The 19,877-nt window shown below is 37.2% G+C and overlaps 1 protein-coding gene across 8 annotated transcripts in view; it reads left to right on the top strand.

Annotated features, from left to right (window-relative positions):
• The window catches only part of HEATR5A (HEAT repeat containing 5A), a 57,436-nt gene that overhangs the window by 418 nt on the left and 37,141 nt on the right, over positions 1-19,877 (top strand). For 4 of the 8 annotated variants that reach the window (XM_031593787.2, XM_090141302.1, XM_090141298.1 and 1 more), the window contains exons 2-8: positions 7,791-7,869; positions 9,249-9,522; positions 10,691-10,902; positions 16,084-16,192; positions 16,703-16,852; positions 17,131-17,302; positions 19,095-19,255. In XM_031593787.2, the coding sequence (XP_031449647.2) occupies positions 9,397-9,522; positions 10,691-10,902; positions 16,084-16,192; positions 16,703-16,852; positions 17,131-17,302; positions 19,095-19,255 (930 nt within the window). In that variant the 5' untranslated portion in view covers positions 7,791-7,869; positions 9,249-9,396. Of the gene's footprint in view, positions 1-17; positions 5,551-7,790; positions 7,870-9,248; positions 9,523-10,690; positions 10,903-16,083; positions 16,193-16,702; positions 16,853-17,130; positions 17,303-19,094; positions 19,256-19,877 lie in introns of those variants that run through there. The other 4 variants (XM_090141304.1, XM_090141299.1, XM_090141300.1 and 1 more) reach the window with 3 other exon arrangements.

Here is a 19,877-nt window from a genome sequence, read left to right as displayed (position 1 = left end):
TTGGGCGAGGGGACGGGGCTCGGCGGGCGGAAACGCCGAAGGGAGCCGAGAGCTGAGGGGCTGCCGGGGGTCCGCGCGCGGAAAGCGCTCTATCGCCGCGCGGCCGTCTGCGTTGGCCAGCGAGACGGTCGAGCGGATTCGAAAACCGATCCCCGCGGTGACCGGGTGGCTTCCGGGCTCCGTGTCAGCGGCCCGGGGAGTTCCGTCAGGCGGCGCCGGGGCTGCCCGCACGACGGGCGCAGAGCGCGGGGCGCCGAACGGAGCTCGAGCCCGGGCGGGGCCTCCTCGGGGAGCCGGCCGGCAGAGCGGGGAGGGAAGAGGTGCGCTCCTCGGAGGCGGCAGGAGCAGCAGGAAGGCAGTGCCTCCTCGCTGTCCGAGTGTCAGGGCCGAAGTTGAAGGGTAAGGCTGGTGATGTTTCTGGTGCGGGTCCGTAGAGATCTGGAGACTGCAGGGACCCGTTTGGCATTCCCTTGCACGGACTGTGCGTGGTCTGATGGGCTAATTTCATTTTTAACGGATCTTTTTATCTGACAGTATTCTGGGGAGAGAGTGGTGGTACTGGGGGCTCCGGTGTGCGCAAATATGGTGGCTGACATTTATGTTTTGAACTCCTGGCTACCCAGATAGGGCAGCAGTGCTCAGCATAGTGCATAAGGCTCCGCACAGGGAAATGAAATCTAAAGAGGTGCATGAGTGCTGGTGTTTTGGAATGAGGGGAGGAGAGACTGCTGGTATCCTAGGTTAAAATGCAGGTAAAGGTTATTGAGGTACAGAGAGAGAGTAATGGGGCAGAAGAAAGGCATGTAAAAATGAGTTCAGCTTTGGGCTTCTATACTTAAATATTTTTTGGAAGTTTTGGTTCACTGTTTGTAATGTCTATTTAAGTTTGAGCTAATTTTTATAGAAGTAAATGTGTGTAGCTGTTGCTGTGACTTCCATTCAACTTTTCTGGCAAATAAGATTAAAATAAATACTCAATCAGGCTGCATTGTATGTCTTGGCATTTTGCTGTATGGTATGTTCCCACACGGTATGTAATGTACTCAACTCATGTATGAAGTAACAGCTGTGACACAGGGGATAAATTACTTCTGGCTGTGTACTGAAGGATGTTTGGTGCTTTTTTCTTTTTGCCCCTTTTCCTAATGGTTTTGATACGATGAAAAGGAGGAGAGGAGGCCAGTTTAACATTACATTAAGTCTTGTGATAAATAGAAAACGTGATCTTGAACACAGAATTGGGTTCACTGCTGGTGAAACACCTGAGTTACTGCCTACATTGCATTGTATTGAACGTGCCAGAAACTTTGTTAGCCAGTGCAGGATGATCATCTTTTAAAAAGCAGAACATGCTGATGGAGAGGAGTGGCTGGTTAGCAATGCCTTGCAGGAGTGTTTTCAGAGTGTGGGATTTTTGTTCTATTTGGTTTGTAAGGGAGCAGAACTTTAAAAAGGCGTGAAGGATATTTGTACTGCAAGCAAAAGTGTATGAAATCTCTGTACAGTTACGCTTCCTTTTTTCTGAGCTGTTTTGGAGTATTCTTTGAGGAAGACACATTTAAAATACCTGGAGAATGAAGCACTGCAGTAATCTCTGTCTAATTTATGCCCTGAGAGTGGGCTCGATCTGCCAAACAAGATTCCAGCAGAGTCTGCAACTGTGAGGGCTTCTGCTGCTAAATTTTTGTGCTGGTGCGCTTTAGTGTAGTTGAAAGCTGGTTGTAATGATAAATAACCCACTACTGCTGTATTCATTGTGATTTTGGGGGGAAACAAATACGCTTTTTCTAGGATTTCAGGGCATGTTCAGCAAAACTACATTTTTAAGGGGAAATGGGTAGCTGAAATCAACCTTCACCTGTTAAAATTCAGTTTAATGTTTTAACAAAGAATTCAATTTCACCCAACTTCCCTTGTTGTGACAGAAAAACACATTGGCACATTCAGTTTGATGTGTCTTGGCTGTATTAGGTAAACAGTATCATCTGCAGCATTGTCAAGAATAAAGCGATGCTCAGATGTTTTGAAATTATATTTAGGATTTAGGTCAGTGTTTATACTTTTCTGGTGTTTATGCACTTGCCTTGCTATACCATCAGTTTTCAAACCTGCAGATAAGCCCTTGCAGTTTGTAAGGTTGCATGTTAATAAAGTAATGTTCTCAGGTCCTTGTAGTGGAGCTTAATTTCTCTTTTGATGTTTCAGAAATGAGCTACACTAGTTGTGGGTGCTGGGGATGAGTGGGCTGGTAGCACTGGCAGTGGGGCTCAGGAAGTGGCTGGTTTACGTTTCTCAATAACTGAATGTAGCTCTTTGTTTCCTGGAACAGTTCATGTTAAGTGGAGATGGAGAGTAAAGTGATTATAATAAGCATGGAAGTAAATTATAAGTACTTTTTAACATGGCAAGTGAATGTTTTCCAGTACCTGTGTTTTCAGAAATGTCTCAAATACTTTGCATTACTGAAGCAGTGATTATATTTCCAAACACATTTTTCGGGGCATATTTTTACTCTAGTCACATCAAGCATTGTCCTCAAAACATCACAGAAATTATTCAGCATTCCCAGAAGACATTGCCTTGTCACTTATTTCACACTTCAGCAAATGTATACTGTGTTGTAATTCTTATCAATGCCACTGTTATGTATGAAGGTTGTGGGTGGTCACATTCTTTGTGTGAATATTTTTTAGAACAGCATGCCCCTAGGATTATGCTAGATTTTGTTTAGGTTTTTATTGCATTTAAACTTTATTGCTTTTTCGGATAGCGGGTGGCTTCTCTGAAATTTGGAAATCAAGAACATTAGGCAAGCATTTTGCTAAGTTTGGCTAGAAAACCAGTACTTTTGAACGGCTCCTCTGGCAGTAAACGTGTATTTTGTATGAGCATTTTTGTTCACAAGACGTCAAAACAAGACCTTTTTGTTTTGCAACATGAATGGAAGTGATATTTGTTCACTAGCAGAATATCAAATGTAATGTGGAAATGACAAAACTTATTTGGAATCTGCAATATAGGAAGATGCACTTGAATGATGACTTTAGTAAGTACTTGTGTAAATGCTGCCAAATATTCATTGATAGAAGAGAGACATCATTTTCCTGGGGCAAAATGCTTCTTCCAGAACACGGTTAACCACTGAGCCTGAAAGAGAGACATCTTGTTTCAACATCTCTGATTTCAGAATCATGTTTCTAAGCTGAATAATTACATACAAAAGTAAAACCTCCAGTCATGTTGTCCCAGCCTGAAATTTTCATCAGTAATTAGAGCAAAGGATGGTTGTTTAATGATCTGTTATTTTTCATGTTGTTAGTCCAACTCATTGTTAAGATTCTTCATTGCTTTTTGTCATTTTCGATAAGCATGTGATGCAAATGCATACATATTTTTATTGAAGCAGGAAGATAACTTCATTTGTGACTGGAATTGAGTCTCTTCATAACACGGAATAGGTGTGATAGCATACAAGTACTCAGCTGTGAGATGTAATCTCTGGTGCATGTTTTCCACATGCATGGTAGTACACTTAAAAACAGATATTAATATTTACAGTTCTGCTAGATAGAAAAGTCTTAGAATCTTGAATCTCCTCCTCTATGACCTGGTTTTCTGTGTGCTCTGAGTTGTGCTAATTTTATGTCTTGTGGCCTTTCCTTGTAAATTGCTTTTTGACATCAAATTTAGTCACATCTTCTGTAAGCTTGGTTTCAGATTTCCTGCTGTTGACCAATATAACCTAACATTGCAAAACATCTTGCAAAGAATGCAAGAATGCTGTATACTTATGGCAGGTTACTCGTTTTGGATGGAAAGCTATCAAATCTATTTGATACCAAGGAGTAGTTTTGTCCACATTGATTTATGACTGGTTAATTCAAGCACGTGTTTGTATACATTTATAGATGAGACTCTCGTTTCATATCACTTAACTGTTTTCCTCTCCAAAGGCTAATTCATACATTATAGAGATGAACATTATTTGTATGTTTTCTTTGAAATTGTATGAAAGTAAGCAGTGAAAGGGTACGTGAAATTCCCAACTTCTGCTGAATGAGAGGACAAGAATGATTAGCACTGCTGTACATAAGATGTGCAGGGAGGGGTAAATGTATGCCAGGGCACAGCCGGTACCTGGCTTCTGTGTGTAGAGAAAAGACTAAAGTTGGCTTAAGGCAGTGGATGATGCCACGTAAAGCACGTTGGGGTACTAAGGTATTTATGTTGAAGCTGATTTAGCTTTTCATTCTCTGTGAGGCAGACTTTTTCAGTATGTTTGTTGGTAACGTTTTGTAGAAGTAACTGAGTAAACAAAGACTGCTTTGTCTTTTGAGTAATAATAAGCATCTTTATGTAGGACTCGAATATTTCCACCTCTGTAGTATGTTGAGTGCTTGAGGTCCAAGCTTATTTGAGCTGACATTTTAGTTTCTGGACCTGAAATAATCAGAGTTTATTTCTTATCAAGCTATTACAATTGTATCACTGCTGTTTATTTAGATTAGATTATTTATGTATGTACAGTAACTCCTAGCTAAGTTATAGCTAAAGATAACTCCACCAGATCCCCTATTTGAAGTTATTATAAGGTTTTTCCTGCACTTTTTTTTTGCTTTCTTGAGATTTCTATTCCTGCTTATGTTTGCCTCCTAGCATAAAAGATACACTTTAACTACTGGACTTTTACTATGGGCTGTTTTTCACAAAAAATGGCTGAGTTGGGCAAGTGTTTGCTGTCTGGGCCAAAACCCACCTTAAAAAATAAACATCCTCCTAAGTTTCCAGAGCCAGGTAAAATTCTGTTTGTTTTGAAGACATTCTAAGCAGGTATGTGAAAGTAGTTAAAATAAGCCTAGGCATTGATTGTCTTGTCATGTGCTTGGCTCAAATGCATGGGTAATGATCATCCCATTAAACTTTTAAAACAGCGCTGCAGGAATAAAATTGATCTGAACTGCTAATGACTGTAACGAAATGTGTCAGGCTGGAAGACTCTCTCTTAAACATACCAGTTTACTTGTGAGATAGGTGACAACAAAGCCTGCTTTATGAGGTGGAAAAAAAAGATACATGAAGTCAGTTAAAATAGTACTTGCATCGCAAGAAAGGACAACTTGAAGCTAATGGCTGTGCTTCAGTTCTGTTTCTCAGTGGTATGATGAAAATGACATTGACTGTATAGTCAGCCCAGTGGCAGCTGTTATGAAAATATTGGTAATTGTTACTTTTTATTTTCTTTTACTACTATGCATTATTTATTTTTACGCATTACTGGTAATAATCAACAGTGGTCATTTCTTCGAAGAACTCTTTCTTCTCTGCTGGACTAATGTTTGGAAGAAGAGTGAATGCAGAGGTTAATGATCTTTGTTTTATATCCGATTTAAGGCATAATTACTGTAACACTTTTGAAATGAGAAAAATATAATTACGAAGATGAGTTATACAGCCCTTTCTTTTCTTCACTGCTGTAGATGTAAAGGACTTATGTGTGTATCCTCATTCAAGTGTTGTTTGCTGATAGCTCAAGATTGTCTTATTCTGTTGGTACGTGTTTCATTCAATGAAATTTCAGTTCTATTTTTCCACATAGAAAAATGTGTTTTTGATCAAAAAGTGTTTCAGATCAAGAAGTATCAAAATAAAAGCGCTAGAGGGAAAGAAGAGCATCAGGGAGCTATCAAATAGCTCAACATTTTAGAACATGAGTTTCATCTAAATGTCAGTGTTGCTTTGCATTCTTAGATTGTACTTGCTTTGATTCACTGGTGTGAGAGGATGTTCCAGACAATACTACGAGCACTGGCTGGTGTAATACTCTATTGTGTTGGAGTGGTCCACCACGTGGCAATGCATTGCCTCTAATTAAAGCGGAGTTGCACCTGTGTCGGCTGCAAATGTTTAGATTTGATGTTTCTTTCTCTGCATAGAAATTGCCTAGTAACATCTTGTATGCATAACAAGGATATATTTAATATTAATTAATCCCAGCTCTTCTCCATATTCTGTGCTTGTATTCTGTTTTGCGTGGCCCTATATGTACCATGCCTTCTGCATTGTTCTCCAGTGTGCCAACAAAATCAATGTGTAGTAGTAAATGTTGAATCCCTGCATTCTCATCTTTCTTCTCAGAAGGTTGTATGCCTGTGCTCTTTTCTTGTTATTACTTCTGAATCTGGTGTGCAGGTTATGAGTGTGGGTTTGGGGACATGTATTTTTGAAGAGGGTAGGGAATGTAGTGTTTTATGCATAGTTTTGTGGAACCAAAGGTTTTATGTTGGTCAGCACTGGGAGGATCAGGTCTGCGAGTGTTTGCTACGCTGTTCTGTTTCTGAAAAACTAAATTTTCCATAATTAACAATCAACTTCTGTAATTCAGAAGTGATGCAGTCTTTCTTTCAGAAATGCTAGCGTTCCTAGCTATCTTAGCCAGCATTCATTACAAAGATCAGCAACTACACTACGGTATTTTTCTTTGTTAATTATTTACACAAATACTAACAAAAAAAAATCCGGAATAAGCTTTGACTAGTATTAAAAGAAAGTGCCAATAAGTTGGCAGTGGAGTTGTGAGCAGCACAGTTGACAGAGCCTGGACTTATCCAGGTTGATAAGCACCTTGGGAGCTCTTTTTTGTGTGACCTTTTGCTCCAAGAATGGTGAACTCAGGGTGGGTTGCTTAGGACTTTATTAAGTCTAGTCTTAGTCTGAGAGCAAAGATTCTACAACCTCTCAGCACATGTGGTTGATAATCCTTAGAGAGAAAACCTTTTTTTTCTACCCAGTTGGAACCTTCCTTGTTTCAATTTGTACTATTTATTTCTTGTATTGTTCCAGCCCACAGACCTCAATAGGCAAAGAATCTGCCATCTTTTTGGTAACCTTCTCTTGTGAAGGCTGCTGTTGGGTTCTCTTGACACTTCTCTTTACCAAGCTAAACATGTCTGGCTGGTGAATACCATGGCTCCAGCCCACTGACTTTCTTGTGGGGAGCCCCAGGCTGGAGGCACTAGCCCGGGTGTGATGTAACAAGTCCCAGGCCCTTCAATCTGCTGGCTGGCCTCTTTATGGTACAGCTTTGAAGTTTATGCACTGGCCAGGACATCCTGGATGTTTGGTTAGGACAGCTCTGAGCAATCCTGCATAATAACAGCTATTTTGTCTTCTTGTCTAACCGTCGACTTTGCTTTGCGGTATCTAATGAAGTTAAACTGTGAATTTTCTTTCTGTATAGAGAAAGAAAAAAAGCAATGAAAATGTTAGTGATCATTTGAATTTTTGCTTTTACTGCAGGGAACTAAGTGCAGCACCAGCTGCTTCCTAACCACCACTGAAAGAAGTTTAGATTACTTTGAAATGCATATGTACCTTTAATCTATTTTCAATTCGAGTCTCCTAAAGACTGATTGAAAAGTGGTTGTATTTAAAATAGTATGCAAACTGTATTTCATATCCTGATAGACTTAGTTAAAGTGAGAGGTTTAAGAAATGTTTTTGTTCACTGATATCTGTATTAAAATTATTTCTGGAACTTAGGATGGATTAATTATGTTCATGTCTTGTATCTATAGTATTGTGTGTGGCTTTTTCAGAACAGATGAATCACCTTTGCCATCTCTGCTGGTTACTGGTACAGATATGAATGTTGTCATAATAATTCCAGCTTAAAGTAACAAATATTTTGCACCTGTGCTTTTTTTAGACATTGAAATTGTTATTTTGTGTAGAACAGGCATTTTTATTTAGTGTGCTTTTTTGAAATTGATCTTTGTTAACTCTTTTTCTAGGAAGTAGAGTTCTTGACATCTTTTATCCAAGAACCTAGAGTGGAAAGGGGTTTTACAATGAGAAGACATCATCTGCAAGGTAAGTTAAGGTCCAGTATCTGACAGTGATCTGTTATCTATTCAGTTGAAGGGAAAATGTTATCCAACTTCTTCTCTGTATGTGCGTTGAAATGATTACTGTGGCCCATAGGTGTTTTAGAGACACCAGACACCTTGTAACTTCAGTGCTGAGCAGTGATGAAACTGTACTCAAATATTCAATGAAATACATAAAACTTCAGATTTTGTATGTCACACAAAAAAAAGGTAACACTAGAGTTAAGTTCTCAGAGTGTTCATACTCTGAGGAGTATAAGTAGTAAATTGTGAACATCTGCTTACCTGGGCAGTTTAAACATGTATGTATATTTATCTCTACTTATCATTTTATACTGTGATGTCCTGTCAAGCAGCCTGGTATTTCAGGTAAATTTAAAATGTCAGTTCATTACAGTAAGTTCCTTTGTGAGCAAATTTTATATTGAGATATTTAGAATGTAGTGAAGGTAACCTTTTACTGTGCATTTGATGACAGCCTGAGTGCTGAATTATTTAGAATTGTTTTGTATTGCCCACTCGACTGTTAGATCATTTTACACTATAATATTGTTAGCACATAGGAAAAAACGCATGCTCAGCAGCTCAGTGAACTCTGGAAAGGATAATTTGTTTGGGAGTTAACAGTATGGCTGACATTTTACCAGAATCTCCTTGATTATCTTTGTTTGCAAAGCCTACAGAATACTATATTCTGTTGTTTGACACTGCATTTAAATAGGGGGAAAAGGGTGTAATTAGATGCATTTTTTTTGTCTTAACTTGCTTCTAGCTATGGCTATCTACAATATGGGATTTCGTATAATAGTCTGAAATAAGTAAAATTAAACAACTTCAACTGAGTTTGTTCTTGAAACCTTTTTTTTCAGTTTCTTAAGAAAAAAAGAAAGAGACATCATTGGTTTTTCTTTGTGCCTCGCTTGGCACTGAGACTAGATCAAGTGTTTGGAAGAAGATGTTAACGTTTAAGTCTGTGGATATAATCAATGTGAATTCATAGGTTTAGGTTACTTCCATCTTGTACTTAATTTTAGATTACAAAATCCATCCTGTTTGAGGATGGTTGATCGTTGTTTTCAGGCATATGCTTGGTCAGGTACTAGAAAAGCTCACTTTGTGTGAAACACGAATTAAAATAGTTCAGTGAGAACTCTGATGTATTCTAAACTACATTTACTTGGCACATTATATCAATATCGTATTTACCTCATTTCCAAAAACATTAAATATTACTAATACCACCTAAACTAAATGACTATGGTGTTTTTGAAAATTTTAAGTATTCTTTTAAAAAGTATTTTGAAATATTGGATGTAATAACGATTCCTGATTCTCTTGTAACCTTTCTTTTTTCCTGTTTAGGTGTTCAAACTTCTGACTCGGTCATCAAATATTAATGGAAAAAAAAAAAACCACCCTGATTAATTAACATAATTCTGGCAGTTTGGTTGTTTTTTTCTTTCAATTCTTTGGTGTTTGATGAGGAGAAATAAAAGGAAAATTTCAAGGAATGGAGTTAGCTCACAGTTTACTACTCAATGAAGAAGAGTATAACCAGCTTGATGAACATCAAAAAGCAGAGTTCATTTTTGAATGGTTACAGTTTTTGGAAAAGCTTTTACCAGTTACTAGCAGGGTAAGTATAATGTTATTTGAAGAAAAGCATGTTGTTTGGGGTTTTTTTGTTTTCTTTAAAAAAAGTTTTATTCCATTTCCTTTTCTTGTCTTTCACTTACTGTTGCAGATGGAAACTACAATACTACATTCATAAAAAAGAAGCAGAAATGTATATTTATTGATATAAAACTGACTTAACAAAGCTTAATTGCAAATAAGGCAGTGCATTAACAAGATTTGAGATGGTAGGATATACTTAATTTGCTACTGCATAGTGGGTATGGTAAACATACATAGGAAACCCTCCCATTAAGTCATGAGGTTCAGAGTGGACCCACTTGCACCATAGAGGTAAGGAGCCCTGGCATGGCTGAATCTTCTCCTAGCCCCCAGACTTGGTCAATTATTTACATCTGAGGGGTTATTTGTACACAGTCAACCTAAGATTGAATCTTAGTGAAGTTAAGAAAGCTTAAAACAAACTATTAGTCACTTATTGAGGATCTGTATCAGCGAGGTGTCTTGATGTCAAGGTGTAAAAGATCTCTGTGCAAATGTAATCTTAAGATATATCCTTAGTCAAGCAGAGATCTTGTTGTGCAGTCAGATGCCATGCAGAAGAGCAAAAGGAGTTCTTGGGTTGCTCGCTATTTATGGGTTAAAATAATTGACTCAGTCTTTTTTTTTTTTTTTTTTTTCAAGCATATACAGTGTCAGCTGTTGAACCTTTTGTGTGTCTGCTACCAGTTCTTTCAGTCCCCCTTTTTGGGACAGATCTGTGGTGGTTAATCTGTCTTAACAACAGTGTTATCAATGCTGTTACTCATTGTCTTCCTGTGCAAGGCCTTCTATGCGAGTCCAGGTCAAAAGAGGGAGCATGGGAAGAATTTGGGAGGGGGAGGGGGGGTAGCGTGGAGCACATGGTCACAGGTACTGTATGGGACAAGAAGGCAACAGCTGTGCCTTCTGATAGGATACTATGGAACAATATCAGGTAACAAAGAAGGAAACTTGGCTTACCCCTTCCAAAAAATAGTGACAACTCAAGAGGAGTGTAATTTCTATCCAGAGAGGTGCTACTCCCTCAGCTGCTAATCCTTAAATAAGGGGAGGGGGGAGGGGATGGGGGCACAGGGAGGGGAACAGGACAGACATTTAAATTTAACTACTACTGGTTTTATTTCCAGACTGATATAAAAGAAAACCAGAAGAAGCTGGTTGAACAGTTGACCTCTTTATTAAACAATTCACCAGGACCTCCTACCAGGCGGCTTGTTGCCAAGAATTTAGCTGTACTTTATAGCACTGGAGACACTTTTTCTGTTTATCAAACAATTGAAAAATGCAATGAACTCATTCGGAGTAAAGATGATTCACCAAGTTATTTGCCTACGAAACTGTAAGTATTTTTCATTGAACTTCAGACTTCAAATCTGGTAACAGAGACAAGTGTGATGATACCTGATAAGATGTGAATGTAGAGGAGGGCATGCTCCCTCATTTCTGCCTGTTGTCCAAACAAGCTCTGTGCCTTAAAATGCAGACTTTGAAAGGCTCCTTGATTAGAATAATTATTTATGGGTGTGCCATATGTAAAAAGTAACTTTTTTTTCCTCCAGAAATCTCTGAACTTTTCAGACTGAGTACTAAAAGAGTAACTGAATTCCTTTGAAAACTGAAAGCAAATTCAAATTATTTCCTTCCTTCTAGAATTATATCTTAGCCATTTAATATATGCTGCCTTCGAGGCAGAATTATGAATAGTTAAGGATTTGTGTAGCTTTTTATATATCTCTTCGTGTTCTCCCTGGCAAGTTTTGGGTAAGTTCAGCTACAGGTTGTGAATAAAGTCAGGTCAGTACTTCATAACATGAATTACCTTTCAGAGTTTGATAGCTTAAAATATATTTTTCATCCTAAAATTTTCTTGTTGCAATTCATATAAGTACAGCATAAAAACAATCACATTAAACATGTTTAAATCATGTTACTTTTGAAGCATTCAACACAATGGTAATATGGTGGTTGATAGGAATCAGTAAGGATTGTATACGTTAGAATAAAATTTGGCTTACCAAAGTTTACTGGATGCACTGGAAAAAAATGCACTGAGTGATCTGAAAGCTAAGCTGAATTAACTTATTTAGAAATGTAGACATGTTAAATCTGTATGGATGTGTTACCATTTAAAGTTATAAATGACCACAGAATGCTTTAAGGTAACGGAAGAAACTGAGGACAGTTTTTGCTTTATGGTTTTTGAGTATGAGAAGACAAAACCAGCTTGCAGTGCATGTCGTTATACGGAAGCAGCTCAAACACTACCTGTTAGAAAAGAGCTTAAGAAAGCTTTTAGTACGTTGCTTATTTTAAAGTTAGTAAAAGAAGAAGCATTTGCCTGGCATGATAAATCTGAGTTCACTGTCACAGTGAAAGAAAGAACATATTGGCATTGAATATTGTATATGGGCTGCAGGAACCTAAATGATAGAAGACAGTTGGTGATTTCTAACCAGGCAATTGAAAATCAGGCCAAAGAATAGCAGCAATGGATGACAAAGTAGGAGTGGGCAGGTGTTTAAAAAACAAGAAGGTGGTGATAGTACTACTGTGAAGAGCAACAAAGCAGATGAATACAGCTCCAAGTACAAAATACAGTGACTGAGCAAATTTCTTAAAGAGTTGAACTGAATGTAGTTACTTAAAATCATATGAAATATTTGTAATTAAATGCCTGAAGATGGCCAAAAGAACAGAGGAACATGAAATATTTTTGCAGGACACAAAACCAAACCTTAAGATAAAGAAATATTAGGAATCATTTTTTTTCTGGTACTTGTCCTCCACTGTAGGAAAAAGAAATAATAATAATAAAATAGAGGTAGAGATAGGGAAACATCATTGTGCATTATTAATTATACAGTATACAAAGCAGATCAGAATTGGTTATTCCCCTTTTGTTTGAGTTGCTAATTGTGCTTCTGACAATCCTTTTCAAATGATGTTTCCCGAAAACAGATTTTTATAAGGAGTCTGTTGTCCGAAAACAGATTTTTATAAGGAGTCTGTTGTCTTTTCCAGTGCTATATTGTTCTTTGTTTCCTGATGAGATTTCAGTTGACCTCTTGTACTGTCTTGAGAATAAGCTCAGCTTAAGGAGTTTTAGTCCTGCAAAGTAAATTACTGCTATAGTACTGTTCTTCAACAGTGAAATGTATTATTAACCTTATAGGTGAGTTTAGTATGGCACAGAACTCTACTAATTTTTCTTGCTTTGGCTGCAAGACAGTTGCTTTGGAGTAAGTGAAATTATGTCAGCATAGCAAGGAGGGATGCTGGAGTCCATTGGCAGCAAGGCAGAAGTGACAGAGACAGAGATGGAGGAGATCAAGAGTAAGAAGGTAGAAAAGTAGCTGGAGGAGAAAGAGAGAAGAGGCAACGTTAAGAATCCTGATTGGCAGGAAAACAGTGGTGAGGAGAATGAAAGAGGGCTCATGTGAAGAAAAAGGCATGAATAAATCATAGATTCAAAAAGGAGATTTCTTGCGGTATTGATACTGAGACACTAGGCTACAGAAAAGCAATTGGAATAAAAGCTTTATCTTGTGCAGCAATTAAGTGGACTACTTGGTGTCCAGTGAAGAAAGGCTGCTTTTTTTTTTTTAATGGTTACTTTGTTTTTTTAAATCTTGACTAAAGTTTTGTCTGTTTGCTATCTGTCCTTGTCAATTTAGCATACATGCCCACATTGTCTTGTAGCTCACTTTCAATCATTGTTAGCAAATTCTGATTCACCTGGAGACTCCTCAAATGACAGTTTCCAATAAATTGTTGGTTTGTCTCATAATTTACCGCTTCTCTTCTTTCATGTGGGTGGAAGATGTTCTAGGCAAGCAATTTTAAAAGAGAATAGCCATCATCTTCTACTAAAGTAGAGTGTGATGTGAGTTCTGTTATTGAAGCAGACAAATAGGTCATGTAGTGTGACTTTAAATTCCAAAGTTTTGAAAATATTCATTGTATTGTTTTTAATCCATAAGCATTGTAAAAAATATTTGGCTGATCAGGAAACTTTCATTGCTGATCTCATTGTTAATTTACTACTTTTCAAAACTTACTTTTGCATTTATTGTTGCTTCCTCTCCCAAGTACAGTTGTTAAGAGAACAACTGAAGTTTATCTCATAGAATCATAGAATCACAAGGATGGAAAGGTCCTACAAGCTCATCTAGTCCAACCATCCTCCCATTACCATTGCTATCACAACCCATATCTCATAGCTCCTCATCCAGACTCCTCTTGAACACTGCCAGGGATGGTGACTCCTCCACCTCCCTTGGCAGGCCATTCCAGTGCCTGACTACTCTCTGAGAGAAAAAGTTTTTCCTCATGTCTAACCTAAACCTCCTCTGGTACAACTTGTGGCCATTTCCTCTGGTCCTGTTTGTTGCCTGGGAGAAGAGGCCAAACCTCTCCTCATCACAACCTCTCTTCAGGAAATTCTAGAGTGCAGTGAGGTCTCCCCTGAGCCTCCTCTTCTCCAGACTAAACAATTCCAGCTCCCTCAGCCACTCCTCATAGGACTTGTGCTCCAGATCCCTCACCGTTTCATTGCCCTTCTCTGGACATGTTCCAGACACTCAATGTCATTCTTGTAGTGAGGGGCCCAGAATTGAACGCAGTACTTGAGGTGCGGCCTCACCAGTGCTGAGTACAGAGGGATGATCACCTCCCTGCTGCTGCTGGTCACACTATTTCTAATGCAGGCCAGGATGCTGTTGGCCTTCTTGGCCACCTGGGCACACTGTGGGCTCATGTTCAGCTGAGCATCAGCCAACACCCCCAGGTCCCTTTCCTCTTCACAGTCATATTTAAAGTCATTTAAAAACTCTGTGTGATGTGCTGCTGAGGGTGAAAAGACACGGGTAGAAATTTTTCCCACAAAACTTGGGCATCCTTTGAAACTTCCTTTCTCTTCCAGAGAGGCTTCCTTGGAAACTTCTGCAAATTGACAGACTCAGTAGCTTATGTGGTTTGATTTAGTGAAGAAATATTTGTGGGAAAAATTTTAGACAACTAGAATTATGATACAATCCTGAAAGACAGTCGGAAGAGCTTCCAGCTTTCATATAAAGTAGAAAAATTCTTATCTTTAGGTAACTAGAGGTTACATGTCAACAGATATTGCCAAATTATTGTGCAGCACTGATGGATACTTTGATATCATGCTTAAGCAAATGGTGGTCTTACTAAACTTGTAAGAGTGTTTGCAGGTTATTTCAGGATATAATAAGGCAGTCCTGGAGTTATTTTTCTTATGTATGTTTACTAAACATTCTTTACATCAATGACAGCTTGAAATGTATATTATTTAGTCTTAAAACTAGCTGAAGGAGTTATCTAGGACCATCAAACGATCAATGTAGTGATAAGGTACTGCAGTTATAGTTTTATGCCCAGCCACACCGCAGACAAAACTAAAATCCAAACTGTTGATATGTGCCAGTACAAGTAAAAGCAGTAATGTGAAATGTTTTTAAAAAATGAGAATTTTTGGTTTGATAAGAGAAGAAAGATTATCAGTTTTATTTTTCTTATTCGTGTCATTTAGGAAATAACAGTTATTATTATTGTTATTATAGTTATTATTCAATGCATTTTTTCCAATTAAAAATATGTTCAGTATGAGATTTTAAAACTCCATATGTAATAGCTAAATTCAACTGGAGAATAAGTAAAAAAAAAAAAGTTTTCTTGATGGTGATGCTGAGCTGTGTCACTGTGCATTACATAGGTCTGGCCAAATAGCACAAACGTGATTTAAGAAATCAGGTATTTTTTTCTTGTATTCAACAACAACAAAAAAAATCACTCATAGATGGATCAATACAAAATCAAAGTCTTTGCTTTAAGTAGTTATTGAAAGGAGTGCATTCTTTAATTGAAAAACTATTTTTTTTTTTTTCCATCAATATTAAGCAATTTTCCCTTTTGCTAGGGAATTGCCTATGAGCATGCAGAGCACACAGACTCCAGTTGCCAAGTTATTTCTCCTGGAAACTAAATTCAGAACCTGTGTATAATGACAAGAACATGGATTTAGACTTTTTTTATTCCCTCCAGAGTGTTTCCGCAGCACGTATGGCTGTACATACATGCCAGAATTTTAAGTATTTAACAATTTGCAATCTCCACCATGTTGTAAACAAACTCCTTTTTGTCTGCTTCTAGCTGCATATAGAGGAGCATGATGTCATAGACTGTGATGCAGGCCACTCTTAGTTAGAAATTCATTGGTAAGGCTTAAGGATGGATCATGAAAAATGTTTTTCAATTGTAAAATGTATTAGAGGTTTATTTTCTCTGCCCCTGTACCCTCAGGTCTCCTGTGTAGTGCTGTAGTGTGAGTGTGTGCCCCACACTCAACTTTTTTTTTTTTGTTTTGATAATCCACTTACACTTTTGAAACATTCTATTTAGTTGTTTTGTTACTTGCCAATTGATTACATTAGTCTTCTTAATCCCTTTCATCTGTTGTTGCATCCATTTTCATGCGTTTTTGGATTTGCTTTTGTTTTAGTGCTGCGGTGGTATGCTTGGGCTATTTATACAAAAAATTGGGAAGAATTTTGGGAAACAGTTTTTCTGACACCGTTGGGAATGTGCTTAAAGCAATGAAGAATGCAGAGGTATTGGAACAGCATGTTTAAAAAATGATTGGAAAAATAATAGGATGTTTACTGTTGATAGACTAATGAATAGGAGAAATTGCATGATACCAGTGTATGTAAAAATTGTGGTGAGTCATAGGATAAAATTCAATATCCATATTCCAAAGAATTACCAATGGATTATGATCATAATTGGATTGTAGTTATTCTCATGCTGCTTTCATGAAAGAACATGTTAATCGAGAAAATTTCATTGCCTTTACTAATGAGAAGATTTTTGTTCCAGCTTGTTTCATATTTTGAATATTAAATTGCCCATGAGTACCTTTCCATAGAATGCAGAATCTTTTATCTTTGTTTGGTTATAGCGTTACAGAACGAGTTCTATAACTCCTTTCAGCATAAACAGATTTCTAACGGTGAAAAAAATCTCATACATTTGTTTACTTGTTTTGGTAGGCACCATTTTCTATTTCTGAGGAGTTTAGGATTATGGAGCTATAATGTTTCTTCTTTTTCATTTTTCAGTCTCAAGGTCGCTATGAAATCATGCTTAGTTTACAAAATATGTTAAAGGGTTTAGGAGCTGCTGCTATCCCTTGTCATAGAGATATTTACAAAGCTGCCCGATCATGTTTGACAGATCGATCCATGGCAGTTCGCTGTGCTGCTGCAAAGGTAAAATACTCTTATCATTTGCTATTTAGTACACTTCCTAAACAAAACTTTCATTTAATGGGTGATAAACATATCAGTAAATACACTTTTTGCTTGTCTGTATTTCTTTGACATTGCCCTGGCAGCAAAAAATCAAATAATTTTAGTGTGAAACAACACACTTATTTTATTAGTGAGAACTTAGTTTTATGTTGCAAGCTAAAATCTATACTGAGTGCTTTTCCATAACAAAACATTAACCTTATGCATTTTTACTTCCTTTTCTCTTTTTTGTGTAGTGTCTTCTTGAACTTCAGAATGAAGCAGTATTTATGTGGAGTACAGATCTGGATAGCGTTGTGACTTTGTGTTTTAAATCCTTTGAAGGTTCTAATTATGATGTACATTTAGCAGTTTCAAAACTTCTAGGCACAGTACTGGCTAGAGCTTTAACATCTAAGCAAGCAACAGGTAAGGTATTCACTTTGGTGATTTGTCATCTGTAAAAAATCTTATCAGATGTTCAGAAACTCTGAAGTTCTGAAACCTGAAGTAAAATCACCATGTAAACTTCATCAGTCTGTTTGTATCTGTGGTTTGACCTTTTTGTTAACTTTTATTCTCATAACATTTTTTTCTCATGTAATATTGTAATGTTTTTACTTGTGTTGCACAACTACATACTCTACAATCACTGACAGTAATAATAAACAAAAAAAAATATTTGGTAAAACTAGTTTCCTCTGTTACAAGAATATTCTTCTATTTTTGCAGTGTGTAAAGAACACTAAGATGTGATGGAGTATCTGCATGTGAAACTGAAGAGCTAAGGATAGCTTTTTAAACTGTTTTTCCAAAATTGTCAGTACCATTTCTGGATTGTATAGTGGTACAGACAAGATCTGAAGCAGGAATGAACACACAGTTCTCTTAACAGAGCACGTATAACAGTTCTTGCTGACAGGCATCCTGGCACAAATTTAGCATCTCAAATCTTTGATATCATTCAGAGTGGGAGTTTTTAGTCCAGTCTTAGGAGCCCAAAGCTAAACTTCCAACTGTAAGCTTGGTGAAATATAACATGATGCAGAGTGATTGTGATTCTACTTTTAATGACATCAAGACTTTGAGTGCGATAAGCAGAAAATGAAAAAATGAAGTCATTAAGCCCAGCTTACTGCTTTTTCAAAATTCTTGAGGTTATCTGCTTACTTTGAAGATTCTTAAAATCTTGAATTCCAAAGAGATTTTTTAGAAAAAAATCTTTAGACTAGAGAAGAAAACAATTAAAGCTGGTCTTTTTATATTAAAATGGGGGGGGAGGGGTAACTTCTCTGTTTTCTTTATGAATTCTTTTCTTTTTGCAAGCAATGTAGTTATATAATCTTAACACTTCAGTAATACAAGAAGCTCATCCAGCTGTTTTGTTGGTTATTTTTAGTAGTGAATCGTTAGGTTAAAAACAAGTTAGACCTGCATGAAACAGAAACTGGGTTGAGGCTAAGAGGGGCTAGGGAACAAGAGGAGGGAGCAAAACATGAGGGTGTATGTAGCTACAAAATTTCTGCTTTGAATGTGATAACCACTTGGCACTGGGGATTATTATTACTGCTTTATTATCTAAAGTCTTCTTATTCTCTATCTCATCAAAATATGAGAATTAGAGTGAAAAACAGCAAAAATTTTAGATTGCTTAGTTCACACTTTGCAGTAATCACGTGAAGTTTGCACATGCACAAATGCCAGCATACATTTTAAATGAATTTTCTGCCAGGGAATGAAACAGAATAGAAATTAGAGATACTTTCTTTCCAGCGGATTGTTAACACATTCTATTACTCTCATTATTTTGGGGAATTAGTACTAAATTGAGAAGGTTTTTGTTTCTAAAAGTACCTTTTGCAATGTCCGTATCTGGCTAAGCGTAACAGAAAGGTAATCTGTCTTGTCTTGAGTCTGGAATAGAGAGTCATCTTTGGTGAGATGGATGAGTTGGTCAGGGCTTTCATGAAGCTTAAGATAGTAGGAGTAGGCTATACAGACTGTTCTACAGAGAGGGTCTAGATTTGACGGTAAATACCATACAGAGAGGACGTACATGTGTGCGTTTGTATATAAAATGCTTCATGGGTATTTGGATTTGGTTGTGTTACTGATTTGTGTAAATCCATTTTTTCTAAAACGATTGGAGTCGAAGCTTTACCTCTGAAATACGAGAAAGTTCTACAGAGTTATTCCTCTAAACAATTTTATCTATTTTTAGTATCAACCAAGCATAACTCCCGCAGAATCTCTTTGGAAGAAGTGATGGAGCTCTTAGGAACTGGATTTCTGCGTGGAAGTCATGGATTTCTACGAGCCAGTGGAGATATGCTGAAAGGGACCAGCTCAGTCAGCAGAAATGTTAGGGTTGGAGTCACACAGGTTTGTGTTATGTTATTTATGTTGTTCTAAGATTGCTGAATATTCCTACAACAACTGTTTTATTTTTATATATCCCTTATTTCATCCTTGTTTGTATCTATGACAAAATATATACAATTTAAAAATAAAAATTTTCGCCTTGAATTGTGCCAGAAAGAAGATTTCTGATATTGCTTATTGTTTATATGGTAGTTTGAAACTTTCAAAATGAAGTGTATGTTACTAGTGAAATCTTTAAGTGATTAAAAAAAAAAAAGTGCTATAAGTAATTGCTTTCATGAAATAGTTCCTTATTAGTAATTTACTGTCTTGTGCCTAAAATTTAGAGCGGGAAGTTGCAAGAATTTTTTAAACATGGAGTGGTTTCCTACTATAGGACCATTCTCAGTCCCATTTTGAAAGAATGAATTCTGCTTTGAATAATAAGAGAAACAGTTCAGTGACACAAAATATTTGCTGACTGGTTTTGTTGTGTTCCAGAATGCTTAGTTAAAGGATAGAACTTTAACTGAGAAGAGCTGAAGTCAGAATGTGCAGTGCATAATGGTAAAAAGTGTAAATTTTTGAGATAAGCTAAGTGCTTCTTGCAGTTAATGTTATCTTAGTCAGCATATACATGTGA

This window comes from Phasianus colchicus, chromosome 5 (assembly GCF_987193195.1).
Source record: "Phasianus colchicus chromosome 5, bPhaCol1.hap1.1, whole genome shotgun sequence".
Taxonomy (NCBI): domain Eukaryota; kingdom Metazoa; phylum Chordata; class Aves; order Galliformes; family Phasianidae; genus Phasianus; species Phasianus colchicus.
Note: the sequence above shows the minus strand (reverse complement) of the source record. Positions and strands in the feature narration are given on the sequence as shown.